This window comes from Molossus molossus, unplaced genomic scaffold (genome assembly GCF_014108415.1).
Source record: "Molossus molossus isolate mMolMol1 unplaced genomic scaffold, mMolMol1.p scaffold_m16_p_10, whole genome shotgun sequence".
NCBI classification, from domain to species: domain Eukaryota; kingdom Metazoa; phylum Chordata; class Mammalia; order Chiroptera; family Molossidae; genus Molossus; species Molossus molossus.
The window spans coordinates 51695316-51709218 of NW_023425345.1; the positions used below are offsets into that span (position 1 = coordinate 51695316).

The following is a 13903-nucleotide window of genomic DNA, read 5'->3' on the forward strand; positions in this document are numbered from 1 at the left end:
ATGTCTGCTCCCCAGCCTCTGTTGCTGGGGGTATATCTTGACTCTGATCGGGCTGCTACTATGAGAGATGTTGCTGGGCTCCTGGCTGTCCGCAGCTTCCACAACCGGCACCTTGGGAGCTCCACTACTGTGCATTGGTCTGTGCTGACACAGAGTGTCCACTGGTCCGATGGTGCCAGGTGCACTGGTGGGCTCAGGTTGCTGGGTCCTAGCCGCTTCCACTGCCTCTTCCCAGGGAAGACCCGGGATCTTCCAAAATGGTGGGACCTCCCCATGGTGCAGGGAGAAGCGCCCTGAAGAGGTGCTTACCAGGGTAGCCAGCTGCTCTTGTCCACAGCACAGGAACTTTCTGCTCCAAGGCTCTGCACTGCTCGGGTTTGGTCGTCCACTTTCATGTCTACTCACACTCTCTCACACACTAGCTCACTCTCTCACACACTCACCCTCCCTCTAGTCTTCCCTGCCACCATTTCCCTCCTCAGTGCTTTAATAAGGTGGACTACCACATAGTATGGGAGCACTGAGGAAGGAATGACCGGGGATTGTTTCCCCGGGTATGTGCTGGTTGAACTGCATCCTGAGAGGGATGATTAGAAGTTCACCATGAGGCAAAGAGATTGGCCATATGAGATGTGCACAGGGTATAGAGACATAGAAGGAACATTTGTGTCTATTATGGGCTTGAGTCTAATACTGACCCTGTGGTATAGTTACTGTCCACATTTTATAGATGAGGAAAAGCAAGACTCAGGTAACTGTTTGCCTAAGATCACACTAGTAAAAAGTGAATGTAAACTTGGTTTTCCTGACTCACAGTTCAGTGCTTTTTCATTGAATATAACCTGGTGAAATGGAATTTGGCTCTCTAACGTTGGACACAAACTAAAGATTTAAAAACAGTTTACTAAAGCCCTGGATGGTTTGCTTAACAGTTAGAGCGTCGGCCCACGGACCAGAGAGTCCCAGGTTTGGTTCCCGCTAAAGGCACGTACCTCGGTTGCGGTTAGTCCCCAGCCCCTGTTGGGGTTGTGCAGGTGGCAACCAGTCGATGTTCTCTCACACATTGATGTTTCCCTCTCTCTCTTCCTTCTTTTCTCCCTCCCGCTCTATCTGAGGATAAATGCAAAAATGTCCTTGGGTGAGGATAAATAAATAAATAAATAAATAACAGTTTACTAAAAATTGTGAAATTGCTTAAAGAAAATATATACTTTGTACTTTTTTATATGTTCAGTGATTTGCTTTGTCAGAGTCAGGATTTGTTTGTTGCATAAAATATATTAACTGATTTTACAATTATGTGGGAAAATGAATTAAGGCCCCATTTGTGAACTACCACTTCTAACAATGTTCTTTCTTTTCTCAGAGTAAGTTTGAAGTAGATAAAGATAAAGAGAAAAGGGAACTGTATTTGAGAGTAGTGACCACGGTTGTGTTGGTTAGTATTTGTACTTACTTCAGATCTTATTTTCACAATCAACTGGCGTCTTTATTTTGTTTGTTTCAGTACCTCAGCCAGACCCCAACCAGCCCAAGCCTGAGGGACGGCAGATGACCCCTGTAAAGGGAGAGCCCTTAGGAGTCATCTGTAACTGGCCTCCTGCTCTTGAGTCTGCCCTGCAGCGCTGGGGCACCACTCAAGCAAAGTGCCCCTGTCTGACGGCACTGGATGTAACAGGGAAACCAGTTTACACTCTCACATATGGTGAGTTTACAAAATTCCAGCTCCTTCCTTTTCTCCTAATACTTCTTCAGATTATCATGGGTGGTGTTTTTATCTTGCTATTTAGCAATTGCTGGTCATTGTGTTTCAGTAAATCTTTTATTTTCATAGGATCCCAAGTTCTAAGTACAGCTATTGCCAAACGTTTTTATTTGCTAACATGACATTTGCAAGCCAGTTTATATTTAAAAGAGCAAAAAGAAGAAAGAGACTTTGTGCGTCCACTAGTGTTTTAACATTAGGAGAGGATTTTAGGAAGAAATTTGGGCAGGATTAATAGTGTATGGTAAAAACCATATAGTTTTATCCAAAAATTGAAATTGATTACTTCTTAGATCTTAGTCATTTATTTCATCCTGCCTATTGATTATAATAGGAACAGAATTCTATGATAAACAAAAATCAGTATTTTTCCATTTAGTTTTGCATCCTAGCTAAAGTTTTTATTTTTACTTTTGTGAATAACTTTTTATAGTAACTTCTATTTCTCTTATAAATTCTTAAAAAGTAACTTTAAAAAAAAAATAACAAGAAGAGTAGATTTAACCTGGGCTGTGAGATTTTTTACTAGTTTATTCAGATTCCTATTTCCCTTCACAAGTGGAACACGTTGTCCATAGACCTAGATACAGAACAATTTTAGAGGAAAAATTGTTTTTGTTTAAAGAACTGTGTAAATGTACATGCGTTTAAACCTTAGATGCTCCTCTGAATGTGTTGTATGTAAAATTAACATATTTTTGAAAATAATAACGATTTTTCTTTTACTTGTTTCATAATCTAAAGCAAGAATTTCTAAGAATGGTTGAAGGAAGGCAGCATGCAGAGGGGGAGAACAGGCTTTCCATCCCCCAAATAGTTTTTAGCACTCATTTCAGAAGCTGAATATTAATTTCATCCATATAATCCTTAAAGAAAGCAGTTAGCTGGCTAAATCTCTACATGTTTAACATCTTTGAATATATACATATTTCACACATTTAATTTCCATTTAATTGTCTGTTTTCACTGAAATACAGTGGTATGGAATGCTTAATTATTTGAGTCACATTTTTGCTTTGCAGTTACTTTACATATCTAATACCATATACGTAAATGGTTCTTCAGAAAAAGCTTAGAATGATGTAGTCTTCTGATTTTCAGTCCTGTGATAAACAATTGTTTCCTTCCCTTTGAAAGTGACTAGCTCACATCAAACTATTTCTAAAGATATTCAGATCATTTCAGAAAAGAATTTGAAAAATTATCTAAACCAGAATGAGCTTCTGGTTGGTGATGGGTTTGCTTTTGTGTGTGTGTGGGGGGAGCAGCTCTCTGTTGGGGACCATGTTTCGCCATTGCGTCATTTGGCAGTGGTCATTGTCTTATTAAATGTGCTTAGGAACTGAATGCCCTTTTGCTGAGGTAGGCCTGTGGTTTTCTCTTTTTTTAAAAAAATGTATTTTTTAAAATTTTGAGATTACATTTATTTAAAGCTGGGGACAGTGATACAAGGAAGGGCTTAGGGTAGAAGCAGCAGCATGAGAGAGCCCGGGCCTGGCTGCTTTGGCTCTCTAGAAACAGTTATAGGAAAGTGAGCCATGAGAGGCTGTGTGGACTCACTGAGAAGTAAAAGTCACAGTGACAGAAGTGAGCCATGGCAGGGCTGCTTTTAGCTCACTGAAAAGTCAGAGAAAAGGGGGCCTTGGAGGTGGGTTCAGGCAGTTAGCCCAGAACGAGCTGCCACTGCCCATTGCTCCCCTGGTTGGAAGTCTTCTGCGGACCCTGAAAGTTTAAGATTCTTGCTTGAGAGGAAAGAAAGACATGGGTGTGCTGTGAGGATGAGGAGCGTGCCTATGGTTTTCTATATGACTATTTTCTTTTCCTTTTCCAGGAAAGTTGTGGAGCAGAAGTTTAAAGTTGGCCTACACACTGCTTAATAAACTGGGGACCAAAAATGAACCTGTATTAAAACCTGCAGACAGGGTAATTGGTTTTTTGGTTTTAGAGAGGTGATATTTTACTGCTTTCTAACATGCACATTCTGGAATTTTAATGTACAACAGCACAATTTATATAACTTTTATTCTTAGAAAATAAAAATGGTTTGATGCCAACCCAGGTGATAATACCAGGTGATAATTCTTGCATTCATCAATGGAAGGCAATTCACATGTCCGTCCCTTTAGCTGCTTAATCAGTAAACTATTGAGGTACTAATGAAAAATAGGGAAACTTAAGTCTTTCTGGAAGTAAATATTTCAATATTCAGACAACAAAAATAGCAATGAAGTTTATTCTATTTTTTGTGGGGTTTTTTTAATGTCTCATAGCCCTGGCCAGGTGGGTCATTTGGTTGGAATGCTGACCCATACACCAAAAAAAAAAATTTAGAGACAGTTATGGGTTCAATTCCTGGTCAGGTCACATAGTTAGGTTGCAGTTCAATCCCCAATTGGAGCGTGTGTGGGAGGCAGCCAATTGATGTTTCTCATTGATGCTTCTCTCTCCCCCTTTCTTTTTCTCTAAAAATCAATTTAAAAGAAAACAAAACATATCCCTGGGTGATGATTTTAAAAAATGTCTCATAAAAATTTTAAATTTCCTGTGGTTTTATGTAGAAAGGAAGAGAGACTCATGCTACTTCTAAGAAGAAACAAGTTGACATTTAATTTCTTCTTTAATTGGAGAGGATGTTAAATTTTATTACTTTGTTTTTGTTAATCCTCACATGAGGATATTTTTCAATTGATTTTTTTTTTACACATGTGTTTTTTTTATTGATTTTTTTTTTCCGAGAGAGAGAGGAAGGGAAAGAGAGTTAGAAACTTCTGTCAATATGCTGCCTCCTGCTGGAGTTCGAGCCTTCAACCCAGGCATGTGCCCTGACCGGCAATCGAACCAGTACCTCTCAGTCCATGAGATGATGCTCAATCCAATGAGCCACACTGGCCGGGCTCCATTGATTTTTAGATAGAGTGGAAGGGAGGGAATGAGGGGGAGAGAGAGAGAAACATTGATGTGAGAGAAACATATCTATAGATTGCCTCCCGAACAACCTCAACCAGGATCGGGAATTGAACCTGCAACCCAGGCACGTGCCCTTGACCAGAATAGAACCCAAGACCCTTTAGTCAAAGGGCTGATGCTCTAACCACTGGGAAAACTGGCCAGGGCTATTTTTAATTTTGGAAGGTTTTTTTCCGTATTTATAAATTTCTTTTTCATTCTTTTCTTTTTTTTCTTAATCTTCACCTGAGGATATTTTTCCATTGGTAGTTAGATAGAATGGAAGGGAGAGGGAGAGAGAGACAGAAACATCAATGTGAGAGAGACATATCTATTGGTTGCATCCTGCACAACCCCGAGCAGGGCCAGGGATCGAACCTGCAACCCAGGTACGTGCCCTTGACCAGGAATTAAACCTGAGACCCTTCTGTCCTAGGACTGGTGCTCTAACCGCTGAGCAAAACTGTCCAGCGCCCTATTAATAAATTTCTAAATATGATTACTTCTTACTATCAAGCATTACTTTTCATTTGGAATTTGTAGAATGAAACAGCAGCTATACAACAGACTTGCTCTTAGAAGACTCATGATTACTGCATCCCTTAAACTAGCCTTTTAAAAATATTTTTGCATTATGGCAAAAGATACCTAAGGGATGGCTTCTACTTATAAATGTGACACATGAGTGTTTCCTAGTTCTTACTGAACCCAAGAAGGTATTTCTGTGTCATCCTGGCAATGTGCACATTTGTGTGCAGGAAGGAAATGGGTTGTTTAAATGTCTTGTAGAGTCTGTATTTTTTTAGAACACTTTTGAAGGTTCAGAATTGAACTTATTAAAGACCTTTTTTTTAATTTAAAAAAAAGGGAAAAAAAATTGAACTTATCTTGAGAGTGAGTTTAGAGAACTTGAAAGCAAAATAAGGAAAAACAAGAGTCCCGTGCCATAATTAAGTTTCATGTGTTAATTTATAAATATCCAAGCCAAGGAATAAAACTCCACAATGATAGACTTCTGTTTTGCATTCCTTGAGTAAATTAGGAAGAGTCGGTTATCCCTGTGATGTATTACAGTTGAGATCATGGGTTTGAACACATTACAGAAGTTTTACTGTTTATCTTTTGTAAATGAATTAACGTTATATCTGTAATGGTTTCTGTCAGTATTTCTTATACTGATTATCAAATGCCTTTCATGCTAGAATACTTGTATTGTTGGTTCAGTGAGTAAGGATTAATGCAATGAATTTGTTGACGAGGAAGAAATCTTAGCTTGGCCCTGTGGTGGTAGGGGAGTCAATGCTTGTAGGTTCTCTGTGGGAGATATAAGGCTTCTTCTTTAATATACTGGTCTATCTAGAGCAGCAGTTCTCAACCTAGGTCACGACCCCTTTGGGGGTCGAATGACCTTTTCGCAGGGGTCGCCTAAGACCAGCGGGAAACACAAATTTCCGATGGTCTTAGGAACCAAGACACGGCTCCTCTATCCGTCTCCAGGAGGGTCTGCCCACATGCAGATACACCCACATACAGCATGAGGAACTGTATTAAAGGGTCTCGGCATTAGGAAGGTTGAGAACCACTGATCTAGAGAAATTGTTACGTTTATTTTATTGCTTTAGTCCTGCACTAAAGTAAATTGCCTTAGGTTTCACAAGTAATTAACTTACTAAAGGTATGAGTTGTTTACTGCTAAATCACCAATAGGATAAGTGAAAAATCTTAGGATGATGAATTGCATTGTAGTTCCCAAAATGTGTCTAGTATAATCATAGGAATGACAGAGGTCTTTTTAAATTTGTGCATCCTTCTCAATAACTTAATTTCCTTTAAAGGCTATTAAATAGTTTGATTTGTTGTGTTCATGATAGATATTTTATATATAAATGTATATCTTACAGAGTGACATTGAAAGCATTAGCCTGTTTTCATTCCTCTACTATTGAATATTATTGTGCATTTTAGGTAGCCCTGGTTTACCCCAACAATGATCCAGTCATGTTTATGGTGGCTTTTTATGGATGTCTCCTGGCGGAAGTGATTCCAGTGCCTATAGAGGTACCTCTTACCAGAAAGGTAACATTGCTAAATTTAAGAACAATGTAGCCTGTTATGACATGGCAGGCATTGGGTTCTTGGATTGACTGACATGGTCACAACATTAGGAACATTTTGCTTTCTTTTTTTTTTTTTAATTAATTAATTTTTTTTTTATCCTCACCCGAGGACATTTTTCCAATTTTGTTCAGACAGAGTGGGCGGGAGGGAGAGGAAGAGAGAAAGAGAGAGAGAGAGAAAGAGAGACATTGACGTGAAAGGGACACATCGAGTGGCTGCCTCTCGCACAACCAACCAGGGCCGGGGACAAACTGCAACCAAAGTACGTGCCGTGGGAATCAAACCCGGGTCTCTCTGGACTGCAGGCTGATGCTCTAACCGCTGAGCCAAACCGGCCAGGCCATTTTGCGTTCTTAAGTACTAAGATTCACTTTCTAAAAACATGAAAGTTGTAGAAAAAGTATTTATTAATATTTGTAACTTTCATGCAAATAACATGTTTTCAACTAAGATAGAATATTTATAGTATTACAAGTCACTTAAAAATCATGGAGACATACTTGACTTTTCAACAATTACCATTTATAAAGACTACCACCCTTGTTTCAGAGACTATAGATAATCCATATTTATCCACATTTACAATAGGTGAGACCTTCTGTAAAGGAATTTGGTTTAACTGTATCTATGACCTAGAATTTCCATTAAGTTGAAGGATGATACAGTCAGTGATGGCCTGTTGTTACTCTGGGGTACAGGATTTTATTTTGATAATATGTCAGCCCTACTAAAATGAAGCATATGTAGCAAGTTTCCAAGTTTAATCAAATGATTTTTCCATGAACTTTTTGGCCTTAATTTTCTCATACTGTTTATTTTTGAGAGTTGATGATAAAGAAAAATATGATGGAGACTATTGTGGATTTACAAGAAAAAAAATATTTTCTTAAAGAAATAAAAAAGAAATAGGTAACATCTCTGAAATTCTGGTTGATGGAATGTAGTATGTTTAGGTTGTTCAGGAAATCATAGGGTTCTTATATTAAGTTGATCATATTTGTGTGATTTCATAATGATACTTTTTTTTTTTTAATCCTTACCTGACTATATTTTTCCATTTATCTTCAGATAGAGTAGGCGGGAGGGAGGGAGAGAGAAAAACATTGATGTGGGAGAGACACATTGATCGGCTGCCTCTAGCACGACCCCTACCGGGGCTGGGTACTGAACCGCAACTGAGGTACAAGCCCTTGACCGAAATTGAACCCACAACTCTTTGGTCCTCAAGCCCACACTCTAACCACTGAGCAAAACCGGCCAGGGCCATAATGATACTTTTAAGATGACTTTTTTATTTTATCCTCATCTGAGGACTTTTTTTTTTTTGTATTTATCTTCAGATAGAGCAGGAGGGAGAGAGAGAGCAACATTGATGTGAGAGAGACACATCAAGTGGCTGCCACCCACATGACCCCAACCAGGGCCGGGGACAAACTGCAACCTAGGTACATGCCCTTAGCGGGAACCAAACCCAGGACTCTCTGGTCTGCGGGCCGATACTCTAACCCCTGAGCCAAACCGGCCAGGGCTAAGATGACATTTTAATGGAAATCTTTAGACTGTATGTTTTGTTTTTTTCTCTGCTATTGTTATGAGGCTCAAATATACCTCTTTTAAAATATGAGGCCTGGCCCGTGTGGCTCAGTGGTTGAGCATCGACCCATGCTCCAAGAGGTTGCTGGTTTGATTTCCAGTCATGGCACATGCCCAGGTTGTGGGCCCAATCCCCAGTTGGGGGCATGCAGGAGGCAGCTAGTTGATGTTCTCTGTCATCGATGTTTCTCTCTCCCTCTTCCTTCCTCTCCCTATAAAATCAATAAAGATAATATATATATAATGAGTATATAGATTCAGATATAACCGTTCATTCACTTTCATTGTAAATTTGGACATTTGATGGTCATTTACATTATTTATTTTGTTCAACCTGACTTGCTTTGCTTTTGGATTTAGGGGTATAGTTAGGTCAAGACAACCTAACCATGTTAACATTTATTTTATTTGCTTGAATTTAATCTAAAAGAGGAGCATTGGTTGACCTTTGAATAAAATGGTCACTGCCCTGGCCGGTTTGGCTCAGTGGTTAGAGCGTTGGCCTGTGGTCTGGAGAGACCCGGGTTCAGTTCCCACTAAGGGCACGTACCTCGGTTGTAGTTTGTCCCCGGCCCTGGTTGGGTCATGTGGGTGGCAACCACTCGATGTGTCCCTTTCATGTCGATGTTTCTCTCTCTCCCTCCCACTCTATCTGAACAAAATATCAAAAAATGTCCTCGAGTGAGGATAAAAAAGAAAAATAATAATAATGAATAAAATGGTCACATTTGGCCCTGGCCGGTTTGGCTCAGCGGTTAGAGCGTCGGCCTGCGGTTCTGAGAGACCGGGGTTCGGTTCCCGCTAAGGGCACGGCACGTACCTCGGTTGCAGTTTGTCCCCGGCCTTGGTCGGTTGTGTGGGTGGGTGTCCCTTTCACGTCGATGTTTCTCTCTCTCTTTCTCTCTCTCACCCTCTCTCTCCCTCCCACTCTACCTGAACAAAAAATGGAAAAATGTCCTCGGTTGAGGATAAAAAAAATAAAATAAAATGGTCACATTTGGTTGGTAGAATTCATCATTAGCAATATCAGATTAATAAAATATTATATTTGCCCTCAGGAAATCATTGTATGGTAGAATTTATTTGGAAGAACATATTGTCACTAGATTTTGACAGTTGCCAGATATCAGTGGGGTTCCTTGAATGTTATCACATAAGTGCCAGAGCATTGCTATGTGTTAGATTTGGGGGGTGGGTGTGTTCATGTTCACTCCCCTACCTTGCTCATTATCTTTTCTCCACAGGATGCTGGAGGGCAGCAGATTGGCTTCTTGCTAGGAAGCTGTGGTATTGCCTTAGCTCTTACCAGTGAAGTTTGTCTAAAGGGGCTGCCAAAAACACAGAATGGAGAGATTGTACAGTTTAAAGGTTAGTAATATTTGTACCTGAATTATCAGTTAAAAGTTAAAGCTAAGTGCTTTAATTAGTGTTTTAATTTAATAATAGCTAAGTACTTAAAATATATTTTCTTATTCTCACAATCTTATGAAGTTTAGGTACCATTATTATTCCCATTTTACAGGTGAGGAAACTGAGATACAGAGAGGTTAAGTAACTTGCCCAAAGTCACGGCTAATAAATGGCAGAGCAGCAATTTGAACCCAAAGTTGTCTAATTTCACAGCCCATACCCTTAACCTTTATGCTGATGGTTGGAAAAAACTACCACTCTGTTCATTAAAGCTAAATGCTACATGTAGAGACAGAGGACAGACCACTAACGTCAGTGGACTTCCACTGCCAAGTGGACCTCCCAATTGTTGAGGTAATTTCAAGTCCTGGAATTAGCATGTGGAACAATTGTACTTTATAAATGTCTAGTGATTTATCACTAAAAACTAATAAAAATATTTTACTGATTATAAAATAACCTTGATTTTGTCTCTTGGTGTTTAAAATGATCAGTTCAATGTGAATTCCTTCCCTATTGCTTAGGCAATTTAATTTTTGTTTTGGGTTTGATTTAGGTTGGCCCCGGCTCAAATGGGTTGTAACAGATTCCAAGTACCTTTCAAAGCCTCCTAAAGACTGGCAGCCCCACATCTCACCTGCTGGCAGTGAACCAGCATACATTGAGGTAAGTCCTGAGACTAGAACATGTATTCTGTCTTTTTCTTAGTCTTCAGATGCTATCTTACAAAATTTAAAACTAAATTTTTGCAGTTTTATTGTTAGAAGGTCCTCCTAGTTTGTACATTTCCATCTTTTGGCTTGTAAAATGTCTTGTAGTGGCTTTCTATCCTAGTTATTCTTAATACAAATACACATTCAGGAGAAAAATAGCAAATAAATTAATCCTGGCCATATAAGAATGTTACAAAAGACTTGGAGACATACAAAGGTTTAAAGAAATTATTTACTGGCAAAGAAACTGGGAGAGATATTTCTCTGCTGCTCAGGGGTTGGGGGTTGGGGTGCAAGAGACTAGAGAAATGAGGAGGGGAAATAGCTATGCTTAAAGAGAACAAATTTAACAGATGAATGATAAAGTGCAAGAAGAAACAAATGGCAAACGTTTGGTATTGAAGATTAGTGTAGAAACTTGATTGATTGATAACATACAGTTGAGGGATTAAGCCTTACTATATACCAGACACCAGGCTAAGTGTTTTAAATGCATTCTTTCTTTCTTTTTTATTAATCCTCACCCACGGATATTTTTGCCATTGATCTTCAGAGAGTGGAAGGGGGGTGGCGGAGAGACATTGATGTGAGAGAGACACATTGATTGATTGCCTCTTGCATGTGCCCCTACCGGGGCTAGGGATCGAACCTGCAAAAGTGCGTTTGAACCAGGAATTGAATGTGAGACCTTCTGGTCTGAGGGCCAATGCTCTAACCGCTGAGCCAAACTGGCCTGGGCTAAATGTATTAATTTAGTAAGTCCCCTCCCTGTGAGGTGGGAGCTGGTATTAAAATTTTCTTTATAGATGAGGGGTCTAAGACTTACACAAACTTGAGTAACCAAGCAAAGGTTATATAACTAAAAAATGGCAGAGCTAGGATTCAAACTCACATCTCTTTGGCTCTGAAAGCTATGCCCTTGACTACTTTTTTTTTTTTTTTTTTTAATCCTCACCTGAGGACATTTTTCCATTTTTTATACAGATAGAGTGGGAGGGAGAGAGAGGAAGAGAGAGAGAGAGGGAAACATCGATGTGAAAGGGACACATCGAGTGGCTGCCACCCGCACGACCAACCAGGGCCGGGGACAGACTGCAACCGAGGTACATGCCCTTAGCGGGAACCGAACCCGGGTCTCTCCGGACCGCAGGTGGACGCTCTAACCGCTGAGCCAAACCGGCCAGGGCTGCCCTTGACTACTTTTTCATCCTACTTGAGATATATTAGTAAATACTCACCATTTGCAAAATTAATGAATAAACAAATCAATTTTTTTTTCCATTTGGTTTTGTTTGTTTGTTTAATACTTTTTTTAAGGTTGTGGGGGAGGAAATCCAGCCAACCTCAAGCCCTGTGGTGATAACTTTGGCTGTAAAAGGGAAGAGAGTGGGCAGTAGCTTTGAGAGATGATGTAATGTTGATACAAGAAGGGTTGCTTTTATTTATTTTATTTTATTTTTCTTTATTGATTTTTTTTTTAATCCTCACCCGAGGACATTTTTGCATTTATCTTCAGATAGAGCAGGAGGGAGAGAGAGAGAGAAATATCGACGACGTGAGAGAGACCCATCGACTGGTTGCCACCCACGTGACCCCAACCGGGGCCAGGAACAAACTGCAGCTGAGGTACATGTCCTTAACAGAAACCGAACCCAGGACTCTCTGGTCCACGGGCCAATGCTCTAACCGCTGAACCAAACCAGCCAGGGCTCTATTGATTTTTAGAGAGAGAGGAAAGGAGAAGGGAGAGAGAGATAGAAACATCAATGAGAAAAAACATTGATTGGCCGCCTTCTGCATGCCCCCCACTGGGGATTTGGCCCACAACCTGGGCATGTGCCCTGACTGGGAATCGAACTGGTGACCTCTTGGTGCATGGGTTGACATTCAGCCACTGAGCCACACCAGCCAAGCCATGGAGGGTTGCTTTTAAAGATGAAGAGATCTGAGTATGTTTAAATGACAGACAAGTATGCAGGCGATTAAAATACCAAATTTAGTGATCAACTCTTAATCCCTGTCATCTCTCAGTGATTAAATGGTTCATCACTCCATCTCCTTCAAAACTGCTCACTGGCCCTGACCAGTTTGGCTTAGTTGTTAGAGTGTCGGTCCGGACCAGAGAGTCCCAGGTTCAGTTCCCGCTAAGGGCACGTACTTCATTTGTGGTTTGTCTCCGGCCCTGGTTGGGGTTGTGTGGGTGACAACCAGTCAATGTGTGTCACATCAATATTACTCTCTCTCTCTACCTCCCTCCCTTTCTCCTGCTGTATCTGAAGATAAATGCAAAAAGGTTCTCAGGTGAGGATAAAAAAAATAAGTAGTAAATATATATATATATATATATATATATATATTTTTTTTTTTTTTTTTTTTTTTTAACTGCTTACTGGCTTCCTTGATTACTTTCTCAGTTCTCCTGCCTCACTGACCACAGCTTTTCCATCTTTTTGTTGGTTTTTCCTAACAGGTGAAGAGCCCTGCTTAGCTCTCTGGCCTCATATAGAACACCCACCCTCTATATTTCTAGGCTTCTGCTATTCTGAATTAACTTGCAATTTTTACTTGGGGTCCTCTTATTATCCACAGGACATTGCTGTGAGTTTAAATTATCCTGTAGGTAATAGGGAACTATGAAAGGGTTGTCAGCAGCAGAGTGATAAGAATAAATGTGTTGTTAAGAGATTTAATGTGGTTTGCCCTGGCCGGTTTGGCTCAGCGGTTGGAGCATCAGCCTGTGGACCAGAGAGTCCCGGGTTTGGTTTCTGCTAGGGGCACCTACAAAAAAAAAAAGAGAGAGAGAGATTTAATGTGGTTTCATTGGGTTAAGAAGGGAAATGAGGAAACCAGCTTTTAAAGTTATTTAGGTGAGCTCAAGCTCATGGTGATAGGGATAGAGAAATGTGGATGTAGTTGAGAGATAATAAGGAAGTAGAAGAGGCAGGACTTAGTGATTCACTCAGGAAGGGAGGAAGCAAGAAAAACTCAGGTTTCTGATTGGGCAGCTGGGTAGATGGTGACATCTTTCACTAAGACAGAAAATATAGCAAGAGGAGTTTTCATGGATGAGGGGTGGGGGTGAAGAATACAGTGTTGGATCCACTATGTTTCACAGGACCATGGGTTATTCAAGGGGAACAATTGACTATCCGTCAGTTTCTCTGAAGAGAGGTCTGGGTTGGAAATAGAGAATTGGGAGTCATCAGGAATATGGTTCCCTGACTGAATAAAGTGAAACAAGAGGAGAAAGAAGAACAGAACTTTCAGGATATTCCAACAATTAAGGGATAGGCAGAGAAAATGGGTTGGGGTGGGGAGAGAATATGAATAGGACAGAGAAGGACCGCAAAAGCCAAGG

The 13903-nt window shown here is 40.2% G+C and overlaps 1 protein-coding gene across 2 annotated transcripts in view; it reads left to right on the plus strand.

Moving 5' to 3' along the window:
* DIP2B (disco interacting protein 2 homolog B) overlaps positions 1-13903 on the plus strand; it is a 251696-nt gene that overhangs the window by 179885 nt on the left and 57908 nt on the right. For both annotated transcript variants that reach the window (XM_036251047.1, XM_036251048.1), the window contains 5 exons: positions 1508-1705; positions 3597-3688; positions 6677-6787; positions 9667-9790; positions 10389-10498. In XM_036251047.1, coding sequence (XP_036106940.1) covers positions 1508-1705; positions 3597-3688; positions 6677-6787; positions 9667-9790; positions 10389-10498 — 635 coding nt within the window. The remainder of the gene's footprint in view (positions 1-1507; positions 1706-3596; positions 3689-6676; positions 6788-9666; positions 9791-10388; positions 10499-13903) is intronic.